General features: G+C 42.3%; 1 protein-coding gene and 1 long non-coding RNA gene across 2 annotated transcripts in view; one reads left to right on the top strand and one right to left on the bottom strand.

Annotated features, from left to right (window-relative positions):
* Positions 1–315: 315 nt before the first annotated feature.
* On the bottom strand, positions 316–4,316 carry LOC109284203 (uncharacterized). The gene is made up of 2 exons (XR_002091566.1): positions 4,229–4,316; positions 316–2,761 (listed from the first exon to the last, which is right to left on the bottom strand). It is a non-coding gene; the product is annotated as an uncharacterized LOC109284203 (long non-coding RNA).
* Positions 3,715–27,226, top strand: part of PPM1L (protein phosphatase, Mg2+/Mn2+ dependent 1L) — a 214,472-nt gene continuing 190,960 nt past the window's right edge. The window contains exon 1 of the mRNA XM_006272858.4: positions 3,715–4,613. Coding sequence (XP_006272920.1) covers positions 4,215–4,613 — 399 coding nt within the window. The 5' untranslated portion in view covers positions 3,715–4,214. The remainder of the gene's footprint in view (positions 4,614–27,226) is intronic.

Below are 27,226 nucleotides of genomic sequence, written 5' to 3'. Positions count from 1 at the left end.
TTGTAACAACCCATCTACAAAGGCAAATTGTCTGTGTCAAGAGATTGTGTTATAATAACACAGGTGTCCCAGCTGTGTTAAATAAGGTTTAGTCTTCCCTGTTTTGATTAAACTAAAGCATGGTCTTGTCTAAACTTTGGTAGAATAGATATGTTAGGATTGTGAAAAAATTGAAAGCCCTACCCAGTAGAGTAACTAGAATGAGGTGACAGAGGCAGCAGCTCAGGCTGCCAACTCGGGGGCATGGAGAGAACAGCGCCTGCTGGCTGGAAGTCACTGCTGCCTCTGTACATCATAGCTGCCCCAGGCATCTGGCTAATGTGTTGTGCTTTTGCTCAAACCTGACATAGCTATGTTGGCAAAAGATGAAACATCTTTTATACTGGGGAAAAAAATGTCCTTTTCCAGTGTAACTTGCTGCATTTGAGAAACTAGTATAAGCTGTAGCGAACAAACCTCTTTTGCTAGCATCAGTTACATCTCCCCTAACAGGGTTTGCAAGCATAGCTGTGTCAAATAGGGCCACACTGACAAATCCTTTCTAGGTCTATGTTATACTCATGTTGCCAAACTCATGGACCAGATCTTGGGCTGCACTGAAAGAGCTTGCTGCCTGACTTGGGAGATCTGTGAATTATATACACAAACAAACAAACAAACCATATAGTAGAAATGATGCTTACTTCAAATGTTTTCTTGGGATAAGATGGGACTTTTTTATTAAGTTGTACAACCAGCTGTACAGTCTTTCTATAACTATGTTGAGAGACTGTACATGTGAACTGAATTGTATTGCTCATGTCAAAAGACCCCAAAATGTACTTTGTGTTTATTGAAAAGATTATAAAAGGGCCAAGCACTCAGCAGGTAGATTATCAGATCTTTGCTGGTTCAAGGTTCTGTTCTGAGGTTCTGTTCCTGACCTCACACATTCAAGTCATTGCTTAGTTTGAGTGCCCAATTTGAGATACCTAGAGCTTGATTTGTAGTGATGCTGAGCACCCTCAACTTGAAAGGAGAACTGCAGGGCTTAGACCTCAGAGTCACTGCTGCATTACTTCAGTTATATAGGAATGACAGACAATTGTATGCACTAGATGTCACAAGTTGAGGCCTCCAAAATTAATGCACACTTCTGAAAATGTAGCCCTAAACTACTTGGCTAAGGTCACACTGCAAAATGATGTACATAATATCCGGTTTTGTATATCTCATTAAGGTACTATAATGAAGTGTTTTTATAAATATAAAATTAAATTTAAAGAATTGCTTTTATACCCAGTGGTAGTCCTTAATTTCTGCTTCTGATGCTTGGTTGTGAGTCAGGCAAAAACAGACTTAACTAGTTGACTTTGAGTTAACCAGTTTCACCTAACTCACTTATGCAGATCTTTGAAACACCAATCAACAAATGGGTGCACAGATAAATCCTTTTAGTCAACAAAGGGAAGTCTGCTACAAGACTTGGTAATGCTGGTAGTTGGCCAATAGACATTCTTTGTTTTTCAATTTGAATTTTGTACTAGTTCTGCTTATCTCTCGTGGTTTTCTGATTAGCTTTCCAGCACACACTTGTTTGTTTGTTGATAGCTGTGTCAGCTTCCATATTCCTTGAGGTTGGTTGACAAATACTGCCAATTTCTAAGACCAAAGTCATTTAGCTTCCTGGAAATAAATCCAGATGATTTGCAGAAGAAATGGTATACAGATTTGGTCTTATTTCAGCGACTGTCTCAGCACATAGTCACTATTTGGTTTTAATTAGTCTGTAGTTAATAGAGAAACCCCTACCAGCTAAATCTAGTTAGAAAATGACTACAAATTTTGCAAATGTGTTTTCTATTTTTTATCACAATGTTTTCTACATGGACATTTTCTGATGAACTCAATTGTTGATTGAATAATTTAGAAACTGAAAATCTACTATCCTTATTCTTCCTTTACTTGAGTGCTTAGCATCATGAAGTAGTTGGTCCTGGGTAAGCCTATAAACTGCATCCAACTGGTAGCAACATGATGGGGCTACTTCTGGTGGGGTAGCTCCTATAAAATACCACAATATTGCAACCTCCAAAGTGAGTACAGGGTGACTCATAACCCTAACCCCCACTGCTTTGTAAGCACTTCTTGGTCGGATACAGGCTAAGGGACATCATCCTGACAAAAATGCACCTTCACTGAGGCATTAGGCAATTAGCAGCAGTTCTGATCTGTTGCTGTCTGGCAAAAGCTATAAACATTGTGGCACTGAATGTCTGGACTGGGTCTGGCCTTTGCATTCTGTCTCAATGGTCTAAAGCGGGGATGGTAAGTCTTGGGCAGCCTCCACTCCTCCCGTACTCTTGCTTAGGCATACGCATCAAAGGTCTTGGTGTGATGGTTGTAGACCTCTTGCACATATACCATGATCTGGAGAATCGATGGTTGCCTATTATTATTTAGTAGTATGGACCCAATTACCGAACTCAGCCAACAATATGAGTATCAAACTCTTTTCAGAGCCAAATATATCATTTTGTCTTTTAAGTGTCATTAGCTCTTGAACCTATATTAGGTAGTATTTCTGTATAGGTCTCTCATTTTGAAATATTCATTATCCTTGATATTTGATCTTCTCGATGGCATTAAATGTGTACTGCAGAAGCTGTGATGTAGTCGATTCTCCAGATCTCCATCAGGCTGCATCTGCCTTCACTTCAACATCTGTCTTCCTTTGAAATAGACCAGAAACATATGCATGGCTTCTATTTCCATTAGACAACTAGAGAAGTGACCACAGGAGAGACAAAAAAAGGTGCTGTCAGATGTGTGGACAGAAGTGGTGGCGAACAAGAAGGGAGATCTTAAGAAAAACACAGAAACGTTCATTGGCTTACGTTTAAAGTCCTTCCCTTCTCTTTACAAAGCTCCTGTACCAGAACTCCTTGACTCCATGGGATTTATGATGTGGGTCGAGGATTTGCGTATCCCTTGATTTTAGACTTCCCCTTTCACGAGTGTGTGAGTCTGGGGTGATGAGAATGTCCTGGGTGCTGGTGGGCATTTTAGTCGTGGTGACATTGCCTCTTGCCCACTTTCCCCACCCTCGTAGAGCAGCCCTGACTCCCCACCTTCCACTGCAGGGTTCCCAAAGGGCGTTTTTTTTTAAATCGAGGATTCAAAAGAAACCAACTGAAACTTGGCTTCATCTGGCCACATGGGTGAAGCCCTCCCCAACAAAAAGACCCTTTGGGGAGGGCCCATGGGAGGCACCACGCTTAGCAGGAGGTGATGGGCCCCCAAGCCTCGGGCTGCCAACTCTGCGTGGATCTATTTGCGGAGGTTTCATTACATGCCATAGCGACCTGAATGACATCAGGAAGGCAAACACACCTTTACTATCACGTTTTAAAAACCCACTGGACTGCTAGATACATGGGATTCAACATTTAAATGATGTCACTTTCAGCATCACCCTGCAGATTTAGATCTAATCCCTGGACACTCCAGGGCTGTCCTGGGGGGTTGGCAACCTGGCCCCAGCCCAGCCCCCGGCCAGCAGTCCGGCACCGACTTCCCCGCTGGGCCCACCTCAGCCTCCCCCCACGGGCGGGGCGGCCCGCCTGGACTACGACTCCCAGCGGCCTTTGCGCCAGCCCCCCCGACGACGGAGCGGCGCTCGCGCGGTGGCCGCCGGGACTTGTAGGCGGCTGTGGCCCAGGCGAGGAGAAGGAGGCCGGCGAGGCGAGGCGAGGCGAGGCGAGCCCCGCCCCGGGGGAGGGCCCGCGCCAGGCGTGGGGGACACGCGAGGCAGGTAGCTGCGGGTGGCCTGTCGGGGACGTCGGTGCCGCAGCCGCAGCCGGGCCGGGGGCGGCGCGCCGGCCTGACGGAGCCCCGCTAGTGGCGCGGCCCTTGGGGGTCCCCGAGCGCTGCGCCTGCCCCTTCCCCTGCCCCCGCCCCGCCGCGGCACAGCACGGCACGGTGTGTGCGCGCTGTGCCCGGCGCGGCCGCGCTCGCGCGGGGCAGGGGTGCAGCGCGGTGCGGTGCGGTGCGGGCCCCGCGGGGCAGAGCCGTGCTGGCCTGGGCGAGGCGGCCCGTGCCCTGGCGGGGCTGAGCCTGCCCCCTGCGGCGTCGCCCTGGCGGGGCATGCCCTGATTTGCTGCCTCGCCGGAGCCCCGTCCCCGCCATCAGGGTGCGCGTTGCAGGGCGTGGGGGAGCCTCTCCCGCTATAATAAATGATAGAGGATACCATGACTTTGCTGTCTCTGCTGGGCCGGATCATGCGTTACTTCTTGCTGCGGCCAGAGACCCTGTTCTTGCTATGCATCAGCCTGGCCCTCTGGAGTTACTTCTTCCACACCGACGAGGTGAAGACCATCGTCAAGTCCAGCCGGGACGCTGTCAAGATGGTGAAGGGCAAAGTGGCCGAGATCATGCAGAACGACCGGCTGGGAGGGCTGGACGTGCTGGACGCCGAGTTCTCCAAGACCTGGGAGTTCAAGAGCCACAATGTGGCCGTCTACTCCATCCAAGGCCGGAGGGACCACATGGAGGACAGGTTCGAGGTTATCACGGACCTGGTCAACAAGACCCACCCGTCTATCTTCGGGATATTTGATGGGCACGGAGGAGAGGCAAGTTCTGGTGGGGGCGGGTTGATCCGAGTGTGGTGGGGGAGAAGACGTGACCTGCGACTGAGGGGATGGGGGGTGTCTGGGCCGTGTCCAGCTCGCCCCACTCCACAGCTCTCGGGAGTGGTTGGGAGGCTTCCGGCACCTCTGCAGCCTAGGCGACAGTTTAGTAACTAAAAGCTGGTTTCCACATGCACAGAATAATGATGGTGAGGCCAAATGGGCTGGAGTTACCTGGTGCTAAAGTAGGGTAAGCTGGACAAAAGGCTAGTTCCCCCTTCTCTCGGGGATTTGATTCAGCAGCACCAGTGGGAGGGGGGATGAAGGGGGAACTTGCTTTTGAAAAAAAGAATAAATGTGACCAATGCTTTTTTTGTTTGTTTGTTTGTGCATATAAGGGTACATTCATATTAGCAACTGACTCTTCTTGCTGGGATTAGTGAAATCCACAGAGCTCATCCTCATCATCTCTTGTATCTCTCCATTGATGGCAGTTGTCCTGTTGATAACTTGTTCACTTTTGGGGAGGAAATTCAAGAAAATTCCCTTCATCCTGAAAGGTTCTGTGTTTTGGTGCTCAGCCTCTACCTTTCTGGCCATTGACATTTTCTTTACACAATATTCTGTGGTCTGATTATAATTTGGTGAGGTATATCATTTACCTCAGGCAGCAGCTGCGACAACCTTCTGTTGCTTGCTGCTTCTTTAGGAATGTATCCTTGCTCTCTTGCTTTTGTGTAGCACACAAAGACCTCATTCTGGTAACTGTGAAAAAGAAATGCAAAAGGAAGGTCCTATTGTGACACCTTAGCTACAGCCTTCCTTGTGTGGGATTAGGATGGGGTTATTGGGAAGGGAGAAATGTTTATACAAAAAGTATTGTCTCTTCAAAAATTTCTTGTTTGTTTGTTAGCTCCTATGCTGTGATGCTATGGCTTCGGATTTCTTTCAGCTGCTCCGTCAGATCAAGCAGCCAAGGTGTCTGCTAGTAAAATACTGACACTGATCAGGCACTAATGGAGCATACAAGGACAGCAGCTGCTGCCCCTCTAAACCTGTAAGTGCTATCTTGAAATGCTGTGCATCAGAGGCATAGGGAAAAATTGTCATCTTTTCACCCTAGGCTGTATAATAGAAGTATGCATTATTGGTGCCTCATCTTGCTTGGTATTTGTCATTTTGGGAATAACATGTAGACTTAACATCTTTGATCTTAAAGGGTTGTCGGGTTCTTTGTATCCTCAGTTATGGCTGATACTCTTATTTTTCTCCTCCAATTTGAAGGAGTGCATCATGACAGTGCCAACTTGTTAGCTGGCCTCCAAGGAGCTGGCAGTTAATACGCGTGAAGCATATTAAGGATACATGTCTATTCTGCCCTCCAAACTCTAATTGCCTTTGAATGGTACGTTTGGCCTCTGTGTCTCTGCTGCAGTCCGAGCCATGTTTGAAAACAAGAGTTTAGCAGCGTACAAATGTAGGTTTAAAAAATGGGTGGTGTGTATGCGCACGCGTTCTTTTCCTACTTTCCATCCTCTTAAAACTAACTGTTTTCCACATCCACACTTACCAGCCAAACCATTTGAATTCTGTTCTAAAGCATGATTCAAAACTCACTGTAGACAAAAACATGAAGGACTCTTAGTCTTTTGCAGTGTTGTCTTGTTTGTTTAGCTGTACTGTAATACTTCCCCCCGCCTATTCATCACCAACCCATCGGGGGCAGCAGGGTGCTATAGAGATGTGTAAGCACTTGTTTCTAAAGTCTGATATACTTAATACGCAGAATTACTGTTGTGTAGGTAAATGACAAGACTGTTAGTGTAATTACTAACCTTAGAATCTCCGAGGCTAGACTTACATGCATATGATACAGTTAACTAATAGTTTTACACCTTTGCAGCCTCATTTGCCTTCTGTATTTTTATCCACCTGCTGCTGGTCTCTCTTGAGAATTTGTTCCCTTTGATTCATTGACAAAGTATGAGTTTTTAAAATGAAACTCGTTCATTTTAAAATGCTTAAGAGATCCCTCTTAACATTTTTCAAGATAAAAAATATGTGATCCAGTCACCATGATTTAGTTTCAAAAGGAAGTCTCAAGTGCTGTTTGTTTCTTTTACTCCTTTTAAGAAGCATATGTGTAAGCTTGATGCACATATATGGTTTTCTGTGTTTGTCCTGTGCATAAAATGAGTTACCAGAGTATGAACCACCTCACATCTGCACACTAGGAAAAATATCCTGCTGTTCGCATAATATTTAATTTTATCTACACATGCTTTGTTATTTGAATAAAGGCAGGAAAAATAGCAGAATGAATGCTTTCATTCATTGCAAAATATTTTCGTCTCACTTTTCTAAGTCCCCAACTTAAACAGTTTTTCTGGATCTCTGATTTTTAAAAAATTGCAATGTGCAGTTGATGATGATTCCTTGAAATGCTGTACCTAATATATGAAGTAAAGGTTTTGTAAAGACTTTATTACCCATGCTTTTTTCCTAAGGGATCCCTAGAAACACTTCTTGCAATCAAAAGTCAAATAAATGCCAATCTCCATGTTACATATTGAACAAGTTGTTTCAGATGGGGCACATTTGTCCTTCCAAAGATCATTCCAGGTAAGATGTCTATGCTTAGGAAAAATTAAACTAGCAAGTAAATGGCTCCCTACCAGTTATCTTTTGCAATGTCAGTTTAGGGGTTGAAGGACAGATAAGCAACAATTAAGTAATATGAATTACTGGGTAGTGCTAATTTATAAAGACTTTGAAGTTGTGATATTGTTAATATTTTGCATAAACTATTTTTTCTATTAGTAGTGGGGGTAATTACTTCTTATCTGCCTTTCCGTTTTTCTTTGGAATGAATGGTCACTAGCCACTAGTTGGTAGCTGATTTGACAGAAATACAAGAATAAATATAATGTGAATATGTTGTTTTTAAGGGTGTGGTTTGCTGATGCAGTTACAAACATTAAAGGGAATGATGCTTGAACTGAAATTTGATATATTGTATCTAGAGCCATACTTTCTTTGCATAAAAAATATTTGACTGCCTTGAAAAGTGTATGTAGTAATTCTTTGAACTATTCAAGTAGCACATGTATCACTGACTAGGGCTGAGTACCAGATATAAAGAGGAAAGAAATTGGTTCCTGACTTCTACTTTACTAAGTGACACTGAACAAGTGTAAAGGTGATCTTCACATAGGAAGGGAGAAAGGAAAGGTGAGGATGGTGGTTTAACTGTTTTGGTTTACTGTATAAGGGGTTAAAGGCAACCTGCTGGATTTTTTTTTCTCCTGTATTTAAAGACCCAAATTCTTTCCAGGCGGAAAAACCGAGGAGTAGAGAACTAGGTAAATGCTTGTCATTTGTAATCATACCATGAAAACTGAACCATTTAAAAGGAAAGGGGCATGTGGTCAGACTACTTTACCTCTTTTACTACAGATTCAGGAATGAGCACTTTGTTATGCTACCCTGAGACTTTCTAGAGGTTCTCAAGCAAAATGACGATAGACCCAACTTAATCTTATATTCATATCTATCAATATGCATTTGGCTTTCCTTAACCATATGGGAGGAAGACTACAAAGGAAACCATCCCCAAGAAAACAGTTACAAACTGGATGCTCCTAATAGGAATGATAGAGTGGTATTGTCTTGGATAGGGAGATAGGTTAGGAATTTAACATGTCAGAGGTAAACCTCGTTAACTTGAGGTATAAACAGTTTAATTCCAGGAAATGTACAGCCTATTGCTTAAACTTGAACTAGGAACAAGACACTACTTCTGGAGTAAAAATGCTTCCACACAGGAACAGTTAAAGGGGATAATTATGTGAGTAAAATATGAAAGGGGCATCTTCCTTGATGTAGCTAACTGACTTAAAAATTGCATGTTTATAAGTGCAACTGTGCGTTGAATGTTCCTCATAACCATGCTTTTTGGGGACTTTAGGAAGTCGGAGGGGGGGGTACATTGCTTTTATAAATAGATAATGACTTGTAAGTATGTGCAAATCACTTAATATACACGTCTATGCAGGTAAATCAGTATCCTAAATGGTTGGCAGGAGGTGCTTGTAATTGATTAACTTACTGGTGCTAAAGTTTCATAAAGCAAGAAAAATAAGAGCAGTAGCCCAGGAGATAATGGTATAGAGATAGAGATCCTACTGTTTTCTGAAATGTACTGTATGTAGGTCATGCTGCCCTTCCAGTCTTTGCAAATATTGAGAAAACCCTTAAGTCCTGTGCCCAGTTAACTAACTGGAGATGATGATGTTGGAAGGAAGTTTTAACTTTTGTTTGTCAAAAAAGTAATCAGTAGACCGAGGGGGTTGGGCGGGGGGGGGGGGGGGGGGGGGTGTTGTGTTTGTTTTTTAAGCCTAGTTTTCTATCTTGGTAATGAGAGCTTTTGGTGCATTGTATCAGGTGGAAGAAAACTGGTTTATCTTTTTGTTTTTGTTTTTTGTTTTTAACTTGCTGCTATGTATGGCACATGGGGTTAATCAAAGTATGTTTCCATGACACAGGTAATTGTCTGTTTCTGTAACACTGAAGGTAAAGTTTCACTACAGTCATAAAAAATAGTTGTTTTCTGTGGAGCTTGTTTCATATACTCAGGGCTAGAAGGGACTCCAGAGGTCATTAGTGTAACACTTTGCCTGAGGCAGGATCATCCCTGTCCAAACCATCCCAGACAAACAATAAACCAAACCATATAAGACTACCATCAACCCTGATACAACACAGACCTAACACCTTAGGTAAAGTAGGGGAACTATGGCAATCATTTGATTCAGTGACATGACTTTTTATTTTAAAATACTTTTAAAATGTCAGAATAGATAAATGAAAGAGATTTTAATTTTTTTTTTATTTACAGTAAACATTATATTCCATTTTAATATACAATTTTCAAGTCAGTCAGAGTTCAGATAAATGTAGAGAATAGCTGGGATTACTGATGATTTTCCTTTTATGGTAATTATAGTAAACTTCCTTCATGCGCCTATCTGGGATCTTTTTCAAGCACTGAGTGTTGCCTAAATATTTACATGGATAAGGCCCTGCTGATGCCCAAGTCCAACTCTGTTAATAAAGTTGAGATGTGGACAAAAATCCAGAATGAAGTGAAATACAGCAAAAAGTCTACTGCTGATTTTATTTTTTTCAAATCGGAGTTTTAGCTTGTGGTTGGGTTTAGGATGTTGGAGGATTCAGTTCTCATTCTACAAAACTATAATTTTATAGAACTTAATCCTGTTGCGTGCACACACTTTCCAGTGTATCTAAGGTATGTTTTTAAACCAGTATAAACTCCTGTAAAAAGTCATACTGCCTTTTAATGTCAGCCATAATCTCTGATTTCTAGGTACAACCATGAGTTTTTGTTTCATATTATTTGCAAAATATTGGAAGGAGTTGGATCAGTTTTAAACTCGGTTGGTTTGTATAGCTGGTATAAGTAAATGTAGAAGTGCAAACCAAAATGAGACGCATACTTTTAAAAAGGGGCTTGCAGTGGTTTAATTAAATTGGATTTAAAGCATCGTTCTAGTTAGGTTGGTGCAAATGTACATGTAAATGGCTTCTCTGACACAGGCTCTGGATGTGGACATGGCTATATTTTAGACCTATTTCAGAAGGGAAGCAGCTGATCAGGGGTGTATATAGATGTTATTTTTTAACAGTGGACAAACCAAGAACAATACAAATGTAGCAAAACTGTTACAACTTAAACCCTGGAATAAAGTAGTTGAGAGCTGTTTTGCTACATTTGTTTTGTTCCCTGCTTGTCCACATGTAACTATTAAGTTCTAACAGCAACTTTGCAGTTTGGAGCAAGGGTCTCTCCTCCCCTTATGAAATGTCTCAAAATGTACATGTGTTCATACCTCTAGTCCAGGCTTGTCCAACATGCGACCTGCCAAGGCATTTTCTGTGGCCCACAGTGCTGCGACAGGAAACAAAAGTAAACACAGTTTACTTTCATTCCCACCCCTTGTCCCTCCCCCAGCCCTCAGCAGCTTCCTAATAGCTGCTGAAGGGCTGGGGAAGGTACAAGGTTCCCACACTCACCGCGCCAGCTTGACGTTGCCGACGCGGTGCGTGTGGGAAGAGGAGTAGCCATGTGTTGCTCGGGACAGGATGAGCCCAGCCGAAGCAGCAGGGGATCAGCTGCACTTTCCCCCTACCTGTGCCAATCAGTCCCGAGCAGCACACGGCTCCGCCACCACCTCTGCTGGCTGGTGCCGACCTGGGCGGGTCTGTCCCATCCGGAGCAGCATGCAGCTGAAGCCGGATTCCCATGTGCTGTTGGGAACGGGAGGAGACCGGCCAGGTCGGCACTGGCCAGCAGAAGCAGCGGCGGAGCCATGAGCTATATGCTCCTTTAAGACTGAACAGTATGCTCAAGAGTAGAGCATGAACGATCTGGGCTCCAACGTAAATCTGGAACAGGTAAAAATCTTTGTAAAAATACTGTCCAGTGTTTGGATTGTGTTTGCTTCTGTTTCTCTTTGTGTGGGATTGGGGGTTCAACTTGTTACTACTTGTTAAAGATGTGTTACTAACAAGTTATTAAGTCAATAAAAGTAAATCTCCTTGAAGATTATTCTAAAAAATGCCCATATTTTGTTGCTTTGATTAGTTTCCACTCTGGCTGATATCTTTTCCACATTTGATCTGTCGACTTGCATTATGCTTCTTTCATTCATTGAGAAGTGAGTAGAAGCAAAAGTGTTTATTTTAGTCAAGTGTTTGGTATTATTTCATTCTTGCTTTTATATTGTTTTTATATGCATCTTAAACCACGTTTCCAGACCCATTTCATTGTCTCTTTCTCCAGCTTCATTGGTGTTCAAAAGTCACGTGACATCACTTCCTGATGTGATACTGCTTCCTGTGAGGTCTTGGAATATGGCTCGCCAGCCCACTGGGTGATAAAAAGCTCATGATCTGGCCCCACATTCAAAAAGGTTGGACACCCCTGCTCTAGTCTATTATCATTCTGTGGATGGAATAAGACCTCAAAGTCCAGTTGCTTTAGGGTTTCACTTCTTGTTCCATTGGCTTGCAAGTGACTTCCTCTGGAACTTGGGAGTTTTATAATCCCCATACCTCTTTGTCAGTTGACCCTCTGATCAGCTGTTTCAGGTGATCAAAGTTCCTTGTAGGTGACCTGTTGATTAGATAGTCACCTGTGTAGTCTACTGGTTATTTTGGGTATAGCTCAAGGGACTTCCATGCATATGGAAGATAGAAGGTTTAATAATCCTCCATTTCATTAGCCATGTGTCCCTACCCTTTGGAATTTCAGCCCATGGTGCAGGTAAAAAGATGAGAGAAGACCGACAAGCCCAGCATTCAGAATGGATTTTGCGTTCTGACAATGGTGTCTGTGCAGAGAAATCATCATTTCAAACAGAATTAATATATTGCACATAAATTCACCAAGTGTCACATCTGCTATCTATAGAATTCCCCCCCCCCCCCCCCCCATTGGTGATTTTATTCTTTTGTAAATAATTACTGCCATCCTCTGTGCAAAGATTTTTGCTGCTCCTTTGTTTTCCCTGTGGCAACTGCATGTCCCTGCTTATGGGGAGGCAGACAGTAAGCCTATATACACCAGTAGAGGCACTTCAGCTGTAGGAGGACATTACTGTATTATCAGTTTGTTATGAGGAATGCTTTCTGACTCCAGAAAGGCTACCAACATGGGCTTTTTTAGAAAATTAACATTTACTTTTTTCAAAAAAAATCATTGGTTTAGACTTGCTAGAGTGAGGTTTCTACTTGTTCAGACTGGATTTTTTAAAGATCTTTGGTCAAAAATACTATGCTCCTGAGCACCCTGATGATTTTACTGTCTTTCAGTAGAGTGTTATTAAAGAAATGTAAGACCTTTGGCAGGGATTCAATTAGACTAGCATGGAAATTTTAAAAAAACACATGCCTTGGATGAAAAATGTCTATAAATACCAGAATATTAGCAAATAGTTCAGCTTATTACTGGACAAGCAGAGATAAGGACATGTTTTTTATAGCAATTAGCCAACTGCTTATTTATACCATAATGCATTGTAAAATGCCATAGCTGTTCTTGAACCTGTATAGATGCTGCTTTTCCAAATTTGGCTTCAGGTTAGCCTCAAATAACATAAATACTTATTATGGCTTCAGGTAGGTGCTTGGTTTAGAATACCATATAGGCCATACTATAAATTGAAAATTAATTGTTTTGTTTTGTTTTTTTAAGAAAATTCATTGTTGGAAAGTAGCTCAAAGCTGTGGAGAAAGGATGCTTTGGTGGGGAAAAAAACCTCTGATACTGAAGAAAAGAGTCCAGGGATTGTCAGATAACAAAATGGGTTAGAGGAAGAAACATAATTCTTTCTGTTGTGTGACTTAATGAACTTCAGAGAGGGCTGGGTGGCAGCACGGGGTACCAGTCACGCTGCTGATGATACAAATTGATTATGATGCTGAAACATTGCCGGCTCTCATCATCTCCGACCTTGTCTGATTCACAGCTGTGTGAGCAGCTGACATCTCCAGCCAGACAATCAAAGTACGTGTTTTAACTGCTAAACCACAATGCAATTATCTATTGCACGTCATGCCGGCAAACCTCAAAGCTTCCCTGGAGAAATGAACGTTTATTTGCATTTTCTTTCAGTGTTAAAATTTGTTATCCCTTGCAAATTTTCTCATCATAAAAGTAGGAAAACCTTTGTTTTTTTCCCTTCCTAAATCCCCTTTGGGGTAAACATTAATTTTATTAATTTTGGTGTTAATAATGGACACTGTCATACTGTTTTCAACCAATACACTTCTTAACAGAATACATCTCTCTTCATTTCTTCATTCCCTGCCAGTTATAAAACTGCTGGAAGGCATTAAGCATTTTTTGTGATAAGTGAAAATGCATGCCCCATAATATAGTTCTCTGGTCTGTCACAGCTCACTTATGCTTCTTTTTTAACTTCCATTTAAATGGGTGTGTTATTAGCAGGTAGTCTAGATGGATTGCTGAACTGAAATTGCCTAAATTTATCTTCTCCCCCAAACCTCTTGAGGTTAATGCATTGGGCTAACTGACTGGGATCAAATATTATGCAGAATACTGAATTACTATTTCATGTATCTCATGTAGAAATTTAAAGAGGATTGCAGGAAACAGAACAAACAATCCCCTCCCCTCTTAAAAAAAAAAACACAGAAAAAAGAAAAGGAAAGGAAAAAGGATGTTTTGTTTTAGAGCTGTATTTTAATATACTTTAAAACCATTATAATGAAGTATGAAAAAGTTTTCTGGATTCTGTATTGGCTACTTAAACATTTTCATAGAAAATCATGGTGAGAGGTTATAAAATCAAATATGCTAGTAAAAGTACCTGTAATAACCTTCACAGTTGTCTATGACTTTTGTTAGCTGATACAGAATCCAGGTAACTTTTTTTTCATGTTTAAGTATAATGGTTTAAAAGTACAGGTTTCCCTCGCTTTATGCGGGTTCTGTATGTGCAACTTTGCTTTTATATGATGACCCTTTTTATATCAAAAATTCATTTTATGTGAGGTAAATTCACTCTTATGCGATTGGTGTGGTGGAAGCCCACAGTCAGCTGCTTTGTGTGGTGCATTGTGGGAGTGATGCACACCCAAATATAGTCTCCTGTGTGGATCTGTGCTCCTCGCTTTTTGTTTGCAATGTGTTTCTGTAGTTGTCATCCCCATTATGATAGTGCCCTGTGCTTGTGTGTACTGTCTGATGTTGGTGAGTGCCAAAATTGTCTTGTAAAAGTGGTAGAAATGGGTCTGGGGGTCAGTACAGTCAAGGTCTTGGAAGGTATCCCTATTTGTTACATTTGTAAAACGGGTTCCCTTTATGCTAATTTGAGTTATGCGCCATTTTCCAGGAATGCATGTACAGCATAAAGCAAGGGAAACTTGTATATTAAAAGTGTGTGTATAGTTGTAAAAGGTTAATTGCTGCATCTGGATGAAAAAATAGTTTCAGTAGTCTTAATAGTCTCAACAGTAGTCAGATATGGCTCCATTTTCCAATACCCGATGGAGCCGTACTTTTCTTTTGCTTCTGAAGTTTATTTCTGACCACAGTAAATTCAGGAGCTTGTCTTGGCTTAGTGGAAGAGGAGATCTAAGCAGGGAGGGAAGGGGAGACAGGACTCTGGAGTGGATAAAAGCTAAGGGGCAGGAGAGGAAGGGACTATTAGAGGACCTTCCATTTAGGGACCAAGGTTCAGCTTATCTGGGATAAGCTAGGCATTCCTAAGTCTTAGCCTCATTTAAGGCTTTTATGCTTTGTTCCTACTGTTGGAATTAAAGATGCTCTGTTTCTAAAGAGCTTTTGGGTTTATGGCATTCACAAGCTGGCTGTTGCTTCCAGAAAGAATGTTTATAGATAGCCAAAGCCAGCCGAACCTGCCGAGCAGTTGCATTTAGTTCATTGGGTGGTGCAGTGCTTTATGAGTGGAAGGGGGCTGCAGGGCTCCTGTTATGATGGGCACATGAGGCAAAATTTCCTGCATTTTCTGAATCTGGATGCTGAAACTGAATTACACTCTGCTCCTACTGCTGGCCATTAGTTTGCTGACCATGTGCTGACTCATGGTTAATCAGAACTTAACTCAGCAATTTGTTTTCCATCTGTCTGTCTCACAGTGGGGACTGACAGACGGACAGACAGACAGCCCATTCCCAGTGCTTTGCTCTCCTTAAGGATGATAACGAGTCCTCAAAGGTGCTGCCTAGATTCATAAATAAATGTGTTAACTACAGTACTTCTTCATTTGGATTTTAAATTTGGGCTTCTGAGCAGCCTTCATATACAATAAAGAGAAATCAAAACATTTAAATATTTTATATATATAAAATATTACATGAAATCATAGCATGTGAAGTTAAAAGGTACCTCAAGAAATTATCTTCTCTATGCCTTTCCACTGAAGCAGGATCACCCCTAAAAGATATTTGTCTAACCCGATGTGCTTAAAAACTTCCAGTGAAAAAGATTCCACAATATTATTAGCTATTGCTATGATAATAGATTTTTTGAGAATATTTCCAACTAAAATCTTCTCAGTGAAACAGCTTTTTTTGTCCACACACACACACACACGTATGTACGTACATATTCATTCTCTCTTCTTGATGAAAATCTAGTAGCCTCAACCTTTCCCTCATAGATCGTTTCCAAAAAACTTGCTCTTCTTGTTCTCTCTGGTCTTTCTCTAGTCTGTATCTTTCTTAAAGGGTGGTGCCCAAAACTTTATACAGCCCTAGGTGAGGCCAACAAGAGTGCTGTTGATGCATCCCACTGGATCCCTTGCCTTTTTCTTTTCTTTTTTTTGCAACAGCTTTATATATTCTGTTAATAAATTGACCTGTATTTGGTGTTTGACCCATTCATATCCTTTTCTGCCATGCTGCTGTCTAGTCAAATATTTTTCATTTCTTCTTAAGCATAGCACTGTATGCTTCTCTTTACATTTTACAGGGCCTGGAGTGAAGTTGGTCTATTCCAGTGGTTAGGACTGAGTTTGGAACTAGAGTCAGGAGTTGAGATCAGGCGACTGAATGATTGAGCCAACTAAGATCTGGAGAACATTTAGCTCAACAGCCTGAGGCTTCCCTGGTAGTCTGTTGGAAAGCAGCACCAGGTGTTGAGTGAAGTAGTGGGGCTACTGCTTTATCAGTGAAACCAAATGAACACATGGGTGTGTGATGGATGGCCCAGTTGCAAGAACTCGCTTGTCTTGTGATTGCTGGCAGGCCTCAGCTAAAGACAGGGACCCTGGGCCAGGATGACTCTCTTATGGAGAAGGTTAACTAGGGTGGCTGCTAGTCATTGTGATTTCATCTTGTTGAGATTTTACATGTGTATGTATACAGTTGAAAACTGAGTGTCAATTCAGTTGGTTATTGGTTCAGCTAACACAGTTTAGAGGAAGCTGCCTAGATTGAATTGATTCAGTCTTAGGCTTTTTGACTGTCCTGTTTTTGAGATTACATATAGATATAGATGTATAAAATATATCCATCTCTTTATGCATATTTTATATATATTTATAGATAGATATCTATATATATATTTATAGATGGATATCTATATATATATATCTCTATATTTTATGTATAGATATATGTAGATATAAATCTCTCTATATCTATATAAATAAAGTCTTAAAATAAGAGAGTCAAAAAGGTGAGACTGAATCGATTCAATCTAGGCAGCTTCCTCTAAGTGGTGTTAGTTGGAAAAGGGGGAGAACAGCCTACACTGACCCAGGCCAGTAGATGTGGGTGGAGTGCTAGAGTGCGTCTCCCAGTTTCCTGGGCATTGCCTGCGCAGCCAAGTACCCCCAGACCCCTGCTGTCCCCCAACAGGGGGTTAAGGAGCCCCTCATCTGGGGTGGGTGTTGGCCCACCTTAGGGGAGTCTCCCTATCAGGATGTGCTCCGCAGCCCTGGGGAACTGAGGGGGAATTTCTCCCTCCCCCTTCCTAGCTGCTGATTGCTTTACCAGCTGCTGCAAGAGGGAGAGAGGAGTCCTTCAGGCTGGATGCCTGCCCATGCAGCCCAGCATGGGGGCACTGGGGAGCCCTTGCCTTGGGGCCCATGCAGCCTGGGGCAGCCCCAGGGAGCAGAGAGGAATTCTTCCTCTCCCCAAACCCAACCCCTTGCCTTAGCTGCTGGAGTCTCAGGGATAGCCCAGGGAGTGGAGGGAAATTCCTCTGCTGGCCTGCATTTAAGTGCTGCGAGTCTGAGGCAAAACTAAGGCAAAACCGGCTGCAGAAGAGCAGGAGAATTTTGCTCCAGTCACTGAAGCTGCTTTAGACTCGCAGGGGCTGAGGCGAGCAGCCTCAGTAGATGCAATATATCAAGATATATTGCATCTACTGCTTCCCTCATATCCACTAAGACAATAACCTATTAAAGGAAAAAAAATGGATTGATGTACTCTGTTCTTGACAAATCCATGGTGGCTGTTTTTAATAATCTTATCTTCTGTGCACTTACCAACTGATTGTTAATATCTTATTCTGGTGCTGGTCTATAATGTTCTGGGCCCTCCTTTCTTAAAGATTGGTATCATGTTTGTCCTTCTTCTGTCCTTTGGGCCTCCCTTGTACTCCATGAATTCTCAAAGTTAATTGCTTATTGCCACTGGTTCAGAAATTACTTTTGCTAATTCCTTAAATTCTTTAGAATTAATTTAATATGGCTTTACTTATTTGAGGACGCCTATCTACCCTAAATACTTTTTTAACCTGTTCTTTCCTTATGCTTCCCAAAACTCTTACGTTTTGTTAAAATTAATTTCCTGTTAAATAGCTGGTCACAGTCAAACTTTTTAAAGAGTGAATAAAAAGGTACAAAACACTTCAGCATTTTTATGTCATTTATAATTTGTTTTCCTACATCAGGTAATGAACTTTCATTTGTCATACTGTTACTTCTACAGAGTGTATAGAGAACATTTTTTCTTGTTACCTTTTCTGCCTTTTCATAATTGAAATTCATTTTGTCTTTGCCTTTTTGATTTTTATCCTTACATGCTTCTACTGCTCCTTTATTTTTATCCATAGTCATTTGCTCTTGTTTCCACTTATTATATGATTCCCTTTTTTAGGCCATTAAAGGGTAGCTCATGCAACCACATTTTGCTGTTTCTTGTCTTTCCCTTCCATGTTCTTCTTCTTCCTTCCACCATTGTTTTAGTTAACTGTTAGCTTTAATGCACCCTTATTTCTTCATCTGTCCTCCTAAGAAACTTTACTTACCAGCTTCCTGAGTTTGTTGAAATGTGTTCTTCTGAATTAGTCTTCCTGTTACTCTCACTCTCCTCTTCTTTGAGTGGTGAACTCCCTTTCACCTTTAAATTCTCAAGTCAGTTATTCCCTGTTAGGCTTAACTAAACCTAAAATCTCTCTTACTTTTAGAGGAGCACTGTCCACCTCAAAGTTGTTCTCAGCAGGTTACAGGAATTTGTTGAATGTCCAGAGATATAGCTAATGAATATTGTGCCATGGCCAAAATTCCTCTGAGCTGGTGAGAGGGGTGGTCTGCCCTGATCTGGGCTGCACTTGGCTCTTCTGGCCAGACAGTGCCATGGCCAAGACTGGAAGGGGTCAGAGGTACTGGAATAGCACCTACACTGTGTTGGTGCCCAGAGCTGGTGTTCCACTCTCCGTCTCCTTCCCTCCTCTCTTATGGTCCCATTGCCAATTCCAATTATCCCTCCCAGATTCTAGTCTTGTCAGTAATTTGCTTTTCTGTGGGCTTTTGTCACTGGACTCCTTCGACCCTAGTTTAAAAACATGTTCTGAACTTTAATCGTGTAGTCAACGTAACTGGCAGTTAAATTTTTGATAATCAAGGTTGGATGCCTAAGTAGAATATCAGTGAAAATGAACATCAGTGAGTGAACTACCTGGTTTTGAAATGTAATTTGTCTAGAAGTTACTAATTATATCTGTGATATTGGAAGATGTAGCCAGTCATTTAGAAAGATTGAATCCCCTTTTGAATGACCCTTGTGTGGACCCAAGTATTTTATAGTATTGTAATTAGAAGTATTGCTAAGTTAATAGAAACATTATTTTTAACTTTAATGGGGGCAGAAATAATCTCAGTATCCTGCCCTGAGGGTGGAATAATGTACATCACTTTTAAAAAAAAAGGCTATTTAGAAAAGTAAGCAAAGAACCTTAAATAATCAATTTTAATTTTGTTTTGCCTTTATACTTAGTGATTTTCATACAGGTGGCTTGTCATTTGTTTGATAACCTTTAAGAAAAGCTGAAGTTGCAACTAAATATGGTATTTACATGACATGGAGTATTTTCTGTTCACTTGTTGTATATACAGTGTATCCACTTATTTAAGTAGCTATGTAACTCATCATGCATTCTTAATGTTTCTTTTTTATTTTGTAACAAAATAGTGAATGACATTTTCTTATTTACTAGATTGATTTTTTTTTTTTTTAATTTGTGACTTCTGTCCAATTGGTTTTGAAGGGAAATTAAATTTATTTAAAAATGATCAAAGCCAGCTTTTTTTTAAATTTTGTCAGTTAACTAAATGTTAAGTGTGTAAAAAGCATAAAGAAGAAATCTTCATTAAAACATGTTTTGTTTTTTTAAAACCAGTTGGTTTGAATGAAGGAAGCATTGTTTCAAGCTCTGGCACAAAGCCCATGTTGGGCACTTGTTAGCTTTCACTGAAAATACCTAGTGAGTGGGTCTCTGGTGTCTTAAGCCTCTAGATTCTGAACAGAGCTAATTGGGATGTGTTTCTGCCTCATGGTATAAGCTCTCTTAGTAGTATCCCCTCCTGAAAGCTAGAACTTTGTTCATCTGCCTTTCCTTGAGGTCCAGTCCTGGCTCCTCTGACTTCCCCATAGCTTAAAACACTTTTTCTAAGACTCACTGATTATATGAGCCTTAAGTCTCCAAAAGGTGCAAATATAGAGAGATAGATGCAAACACATACATATAGAGAGACCTTCTCAGTCATCTCTGTCTCCTAATTATTTTAGTTTTAGATTTCCAAGAAGAGAAAATATCTTCTCTCAGCTTGGGACAAGAATACAGATTTGCTCAAGGTGATTGAGATTTAATGACCATTTTTCCTTCACTGCAGAGACTATGACCCAATCCCACTAGCCCATGGTGAATATTAGGCCGTATTTGATTTGGATTCAGATTCAGCACAGTTCAGGGAACAGTGATTCAATTAATTGATTTGGATCACTGCTCCCATTCAATTTACTCAAATCTGAAGATTCTATTCTGATTTGGAGAATCAGTGATTTGGCCGTAGGCACAGCTTTATATGTTTTTTCTACATACCTCGAGGTACCAGGTGTGGCTTGTGAACGCTGAGATGGTGGGATAGATGGAGCGTCACACAGGAGTTAAGGGGGTTCCTCCGTGTGCTCAGCAGCAGACCCAGATGTGGATCAGAAGTAATTCCGGTCCACTTCTGGGTCTGCCTCAAAGTGTGCAGGGAACACCCCCCCTCCCCCCCAGCTTGGCGATCAGTCATGGGAGGATCCCAGGTGCATTCCCAGACCTAGGAGGCACTAGTTGCCAAGGCAGGGGAAGGCTCCTCTGTGCACTCCACAGTGGATGCGGAAGTGGACTGGCAGTGCTTCTGGTCCACTTCTGGTTCCGCCGGCAAGCATGCTGGGGACCCTCCCACGTTCCCGTAGGATGCTCCATCCACCCCACCATCTCGGTGTTCACAAGCTGCCTGGTACCTTGAGGTATGTAAAACAAAAAAACAAAACAAACAAACAAAAAACAAAACAAAAAAACCAAAAAATCTATATAAAGCTATTTCTGTGTCCAGATCATCAAATCATCATCATTCAGAGGCTTCTGATTCGATTCGGAGAGATTAAAGGGTCTCCTAATTTGAGTTGGATTTGGAGATTCGGCTACCAAATCGGGTTGAATCTCTCCCGAATCGAATCAGCAACCGACTCTTCACACAGCCGTAGTGAATATACATAGACACCAGCCTTCATTGCTACTGCAGTTATCTTAGTAACAATTTCATAACTTCAGTTAGAATGTGAAAGTTGCGTATTCACAACTTTGAAATGTGAAAGAGAGATTCCCCAATTTATTTCAGTACTACCTGACTTGGTTTTTGCCTAAGAGCCATGTCATCTAGGCGTGGGTCTACCGAATGTGATCATTCCCCTACATTTACACTTACGTTCATTTTTAGAGATAAGAACTTTTGATTTAGAAGCCATCATAAAAAGACGTTTATTCTCTCCTTGAAAAATTTGCTTTGCTTGTTTTAAAATAATGACTTTAACTCAAGAAAACAGCTGTATGCTGATTGTTGCAGAGCTCCAACTAGATTAACTTTAATGCAAAAATAAAGCTAGTTTTTATTTTCTGAGTCACTTCACTGTGAACATATAATGAAGATTTCAAGTTCACTCAGCAAAATGAACACATTTCTTCTTGATGACGTGCTGTCTTTCTTTTTTTTTAAGATTCTTTTAACTTATGTTAATGTCAACTTGTGAGACTGACAATCACTGTGGTTCTTAGATGAGAGAATTGGCATTTGCATTTTATACCGCTGTGACAAAAGAAAATGAATCCAGAGGAGCAATGGGGGTTGACGCCCAAGGCTGCTTCTCAGCTAGTTTTTAAAACCTTTGTTGGCAGGTGGACTATCCATCTCTTATTGAAGAAATTGTCTGGCTATGACAGAATATTCTTGTTATTCCCCAGTTTTAATGGGCATAACCTAAAACCAATTATGGCTATAACAGATATGAACATTGTCACGGCAGGGTCCTCACGGAGGGCCGTGATCTCCTTGAGGCCCTCTCACCGCGCTGCTCTGGCCCGAGGGCACCCTCCATTCTCGCCCGCCACGTCTTGATGGAATATATGTAATAGGGAGGCTGCCTTGTGTTTCCTCGGGCCTGTCAGCTCCTGGACCCCTCGTGGGTCTCCCCGTATAATGGGCGCTACCCAAGCGCCCTAGTCTTATGGGCTATGCGTGGCTCCTACCAACCCCTAATACCACGCCCCAAGCCTCGCAGATGTAATGGACGTTGTTCGGTCTATACGCCCGCTTCCCGGGCCTCCTCTCTCATGCCCAGCCTCTTGCTGAGACTCTCGCCTGGCCCACTCTGGGCCTCCCCTGCCGGTGTGGTTCCGCTCCGGGACTCTCCAGCGGGCCTCCAGTCCTATGGGCCAACCGCACGGACACCCTCCCTGACTCTGGCTCCCTGCGCTGCTACTCCCTGTCTTCTCAGGGGCAACCGCAGCGCCCTGCCTTGGTCTGAGGGGTATTACCGCACTAGCCTGTGGCCGGGCTTGCTATGCCCGTGCGCCCACACTGGGCTACTCAACAAAGCACAATGGCGTTCCCCCTTTATGGGGCTCGCCGCGCCCACACTGGGCTACTCAATAAAACACAATGGTGTTCCCCCTCTCTGGGGCTAGCTGCGCCCACACTGGGCTACTCAGTATGGCCCCGCTCTCTAGGGCTGCTCAGTATGGCGCTCCCCCCTTCTCTGGGGCTCGCCGTGCCCACACTGGGCTACTCAGTAATACCGCCCCTTTCCTGGGGCCGGGGGCTATGTTCCCCCCCACACGCAATCCGGGGTCTCGGTCCCCGTCCGCAACCTATGGGTTGCGCCCGCGACCTACTGGCCGCGCTCCTCGCCGCCAGTTGCTCACGCACTGGCGTGCGAGTAATTGAGGCCTCCTCCAACCCCTACAGCCTCGCCCAAGCCTCCGGGTGTAATAATACAAACACAAAGCAAAACCACAAGCCCCTAGGCTGTAACACAAATGCAAGCCGCCTGGCCATAACTCCTCATCATAGCTCAAGCCTCCAGGGCTATCATGAGCTGTACTTGCGACTTAGGCTCCTTCCCATATCTCGGCCAAGGGAGCTCCTGCCTCTCCGACTGCTGGCAGAGAACTGCCCGCCTGGCTTCAGCCCTGAGCTTTATAAGGGCCAGGCCCTGCCCCCTACAGGCAGCTGGCTCCGCTTAGTTGCTCCGGCAACCCGCAGCTGTGCTCACTTGGTTCTGCCAGGGCTCTCTCCCTGGCAGTTTCTCTTCTCTTAGGAGCAGGCACTAAGGTGCCCTGCGACAAACATGTATGGTTTTACTATAACTTTTTAAACAGAATTCAGCAGTACTACCTATTGAATAACATAACAGAATGTAACTTAAAAAACAAAGTTATTAATATAACTTTTTAAAGATTTTACATGTACAGATGAGGAATTATAACCTGGCTTTCCATATCAGTTTTAATTCTGCTGTCTTAAGGGTATGATTTCAGGGTCCTTTAAAAGCATGCAATGTAAGCCTACTATAGCCCTTGGAGAAAAGTTACTTTTTCCAACCATTTTACAGAGAAACAACCACCTTCAACCTCAACTTACGCGACTTCCCAAAGCTAATAGGAGTCAGTGGCAAAGCTGAGAAATAAAACCTTATCTATTTCTTCTCTGCTCCCTTGCTTCAATCAACAGAGTATTTTTTCCTACCACACATCATCTTCTAAGCATCTGTGACTTTCATTGTTCTGTAATGCAGCATCTTTACCTAGTGTCTAGCCTTCCATGCCTTAGCAAGGTAATTGAGGAAGATATGGCATACTTGTTTAATTTAGCAAAACAAGGGCTGAGACGTTGTATGATTGCTCTCTATAAATGCATTGGTGATGGGATATACACTGGGGACCAAGAAAAGCTTCTTAAACTAAAGGACAGTGGTAGCCCAAGAATAAAATGTTACACGCTAGTCATGAATAAATTTAAGCTGGTATTAGAGTTTTGAATCATTACAGCAGTCAGGTCCTGGGACAGCTTCTCCATTGGAGGAGCAGAGGCAAAAACCTACCTGCTTTTAAGATATAGCATGGTAAATATATGGAGATCATATAATGGGGCATCCATGATGGAAGGTGGCTAAACTCTGGCTGGAAATAGATGTTGCCTTTGTCCTACCATAAACATTTTTATGGCTGCACAAATACCAAACCAACAGGCACCCATGCCTTTGGGCCACAAAAATGACCCAAATTTGTGGCCACAGTGCAGGCAGTATAGATTCGTGCTTCTATTTTGTGGTGGCCATCAGTTTGCTTCATGGTAGGAAAGCACAGGCAGTTTAGACTTGTCCACACTCACCAGTTGCCCCAGGCAGGTGCTTTTGGAGCTTCAGGGGCTCAATCCTATGTGCCTTAGGAATTCCTGTTCCTGGAATATGAAAGATCAGGCCCCTGAAGCCCCAGGAGCATCTGCTCAGGTTCCCCTAACTTCAGATGCACGCTCTGGGGGTGCCCTGGGCTTGAATATTGTACATCTGTGTCCCAACCGGGGTGTACCTCTACAAACAGGGAAAACCTGAGTTTCCCCATTTGTAGAGATGTGTGCCCAGGGAGTCTGACTTGGGGCACATTTCTGCAGGTAGATTCCTTTGCAGAGGCACACCCCAAGTGATGTCATACAGGATTGGGCCCCAGCTGCTTCCAGGAGTGGCGTGGGCCTGACCCTGCAAAATACAGGCAGTCCTTGACTTACAACCTTCCAAGTTACAACGTTTCGCACTTACAACATTTATAAATGGACACCCTGTTTCAACTTTATGATATCAGTTTCGACTTTACAACGCTTGATCCAATGCGATGCCACGCCAGCAACCAAGTATGCTGCGTTGCTCATCTCCCTGGAGAACATCTGTCCAAACTTCCTTGGACACTTTCTTTAAGAAAGCAGACAAGACTCCAGAAAAACCTGCAACTAAGACTCCTGAGAAGGCTCCAGCCAAGAGCCCTTCAAAAAGTCCAACCAAGAATTTCAAAAAGTTCAGCACGGTTACCTCAGAGAAGACCTTCCAAATCAATATGATTGCTGTTTACAATATAAATACATTAATATAGCTATATTAGTCATCTATAATTGATTGAGTACAAAATTCTGGGGCATTTTTGTTGAATATAGGGTATCAGGCCTTGGTTCAAGAACTAATCCCCCATTTATAACATTGTTGCTTATCAGAAAATTGGTTCTAAGTTACAGTGTTTCAGCTTAAGACCCAGTTTCCAGGAACCAATTGTGTCATAAGTCCGAGGACTGCCTGGTATGGGCAATGTCTTTCATCCAATGAAGTGGATCAGCTGTACTCGGACACATCCATTTTATTTGGTGATGTCTGATGGCCTCTGACCTAGGAGTCCCCTCTCATTCGGTGTTCCTGAATATGCTTCCTCTTCATCTTGCACCTATCCTTCATCGGCTTTGGATCATTTTAACAATATTTTGACCTGAAAGATGATAATGAAGTAGCCCAGCTGGTGTTGATGGATGTTCAGGTCTTAACTAGGAAACAAAATACCGTGTCAGTACCTCTAGATGTTAGATCTACACATTTGTATTGTGGTACTGGATTCTGAAGGTCCCTTGGAGTTATAGAGGCTTCTAGCTTTTGACTGCAAGCCTCTTATTCCACCTCTATATTGACTTCTCCCATCTTCTGTACTCTTTCTTATCAGCATCTGCCTGAAACTTCTCAGATTCTATTAGACCTAGGGCTCATGTTATCAATATTTTTTAATACACAGCTGACACAAATGACTGCCTCTCCAATGGTTCACCCTTTGTTTATCACCAAAAGTCCCAGATTTGAGTGAGAGAAATGGAAGGATAAATAACAGACAGTTCTACATTCAATGGGAGAAAGACTGGAATCATGCAGGAACTGTGGTGCCTTTTGTGTATGAAATGCACCTCTAACTACATGGCAGCTCAAAAACTGGACATTTTTAGTTTATTTCTCAATACAAAATAGTTGCTTGCTTTTTGAAGATTCATGACCACAAAACTTATCTCTTGGTGGTGGGAGATGATGGAAGGACTTGCAAAAGTGGCCTAATTGGTCTTCTCTCAAATAATTTGGTCATAGTGAAAAGTGAGGTATACCATTTTTGTTATTCTTTTCCATAAGAATGATGCCCATAAATAACTTGACCCTTGAAGTAACTCTTCCTTGTTTATGATTTCCAAGCCTTTGAAGCTTAGGTGTGGTTACATGTCATTCACGGGAGGGATGCAAGGATTTAAAAAAAATACTCGACTCTCCTTGCCCCAATTTCTACTTGACAGAGACATCTAACCAATTCCTTGATCTTTACTTTCTGATTTAAGCTGACAACCCCAAGTTCAGGAAACTAATAGAGTAGGGTGCTACTGGATGATGTGTGTTCGCCTATTACTTTATTTAATATGTCAGTAGAATAGTAGGCAGCTAGAGAGGGGCATGTCTGTCTTACACTCTATACCCATACCTCATAGATTAACCGGCTGTGGCTTTCACACTTCCCCTGTGCTGTTGTGTGTGGATAGCAGATGAGTTTAATCTTCAGCTTGCTTCCCTCCACCACAAAAAAAATTCCCTTTTTCTGGATAGGAGATTTGACACTTCCCTTCCTTTGGAAATAAGAATCTTTCCATATAGGGAGATGATGCAAAGACTTGAAAGATATGGCTTAATTTTTCCTTTCTCAAACACTGAAGGCAAATCAAATGTCCATGCAGGCTAATTCTCTGATGTGCCACGGAGTTGAGCCATCAGCAGCTTAGGTCTCCTAAAGATACCAGAAGCAACTCCTTTCCTTCTCTCCAATTGTCTGATACTATACTACGAGTTGAGTAGATACCCTGGAGGAACAGTATCTTTTGTTAGCATTTCCCTTTGTGATCTAGCAGCTTGGTTTCCAGGAATCTGTAGATAATTCTGTCAGAGTGTCTATAGCATCTTTTGTTAGAGGGAGTTTCTGAGCCCAGATTGGAAAAAAAAAATCAGATTAGGGATCAATATGCTCCATTTACAATTTCTTTTTTCAGGAAAAAGCCTCAGGGAAGGCTGTGTCAGTGTGTCTTACCACTATGGATTTTGAAAGTATAAAAATAAGATGTTTGAAGATGTTCTCTGTAAAGGTTTTTGTTCAGTAGAACACTGCATTCCTTATGGGAATTGTGCCAATTGAGCAGAACAATTGTAAGGTAAAAGAG

This window comes from Alligator mississippiensis, chromosome 7, assembly GCF_030867095.1.
Source record: "Alligator mississippiensis isolate rAllMis1 chromosome 7, rAllMis1, whole genome shotgun sequence".
NCBI lineage: Eukaryota > Metazoa > Chordata > Crocodylia > Alligatoridae > Alligator > Alligator mississippiensis.
This window is presented reverse-complemented; position numbering and strand designations above follow the sequence as displayed.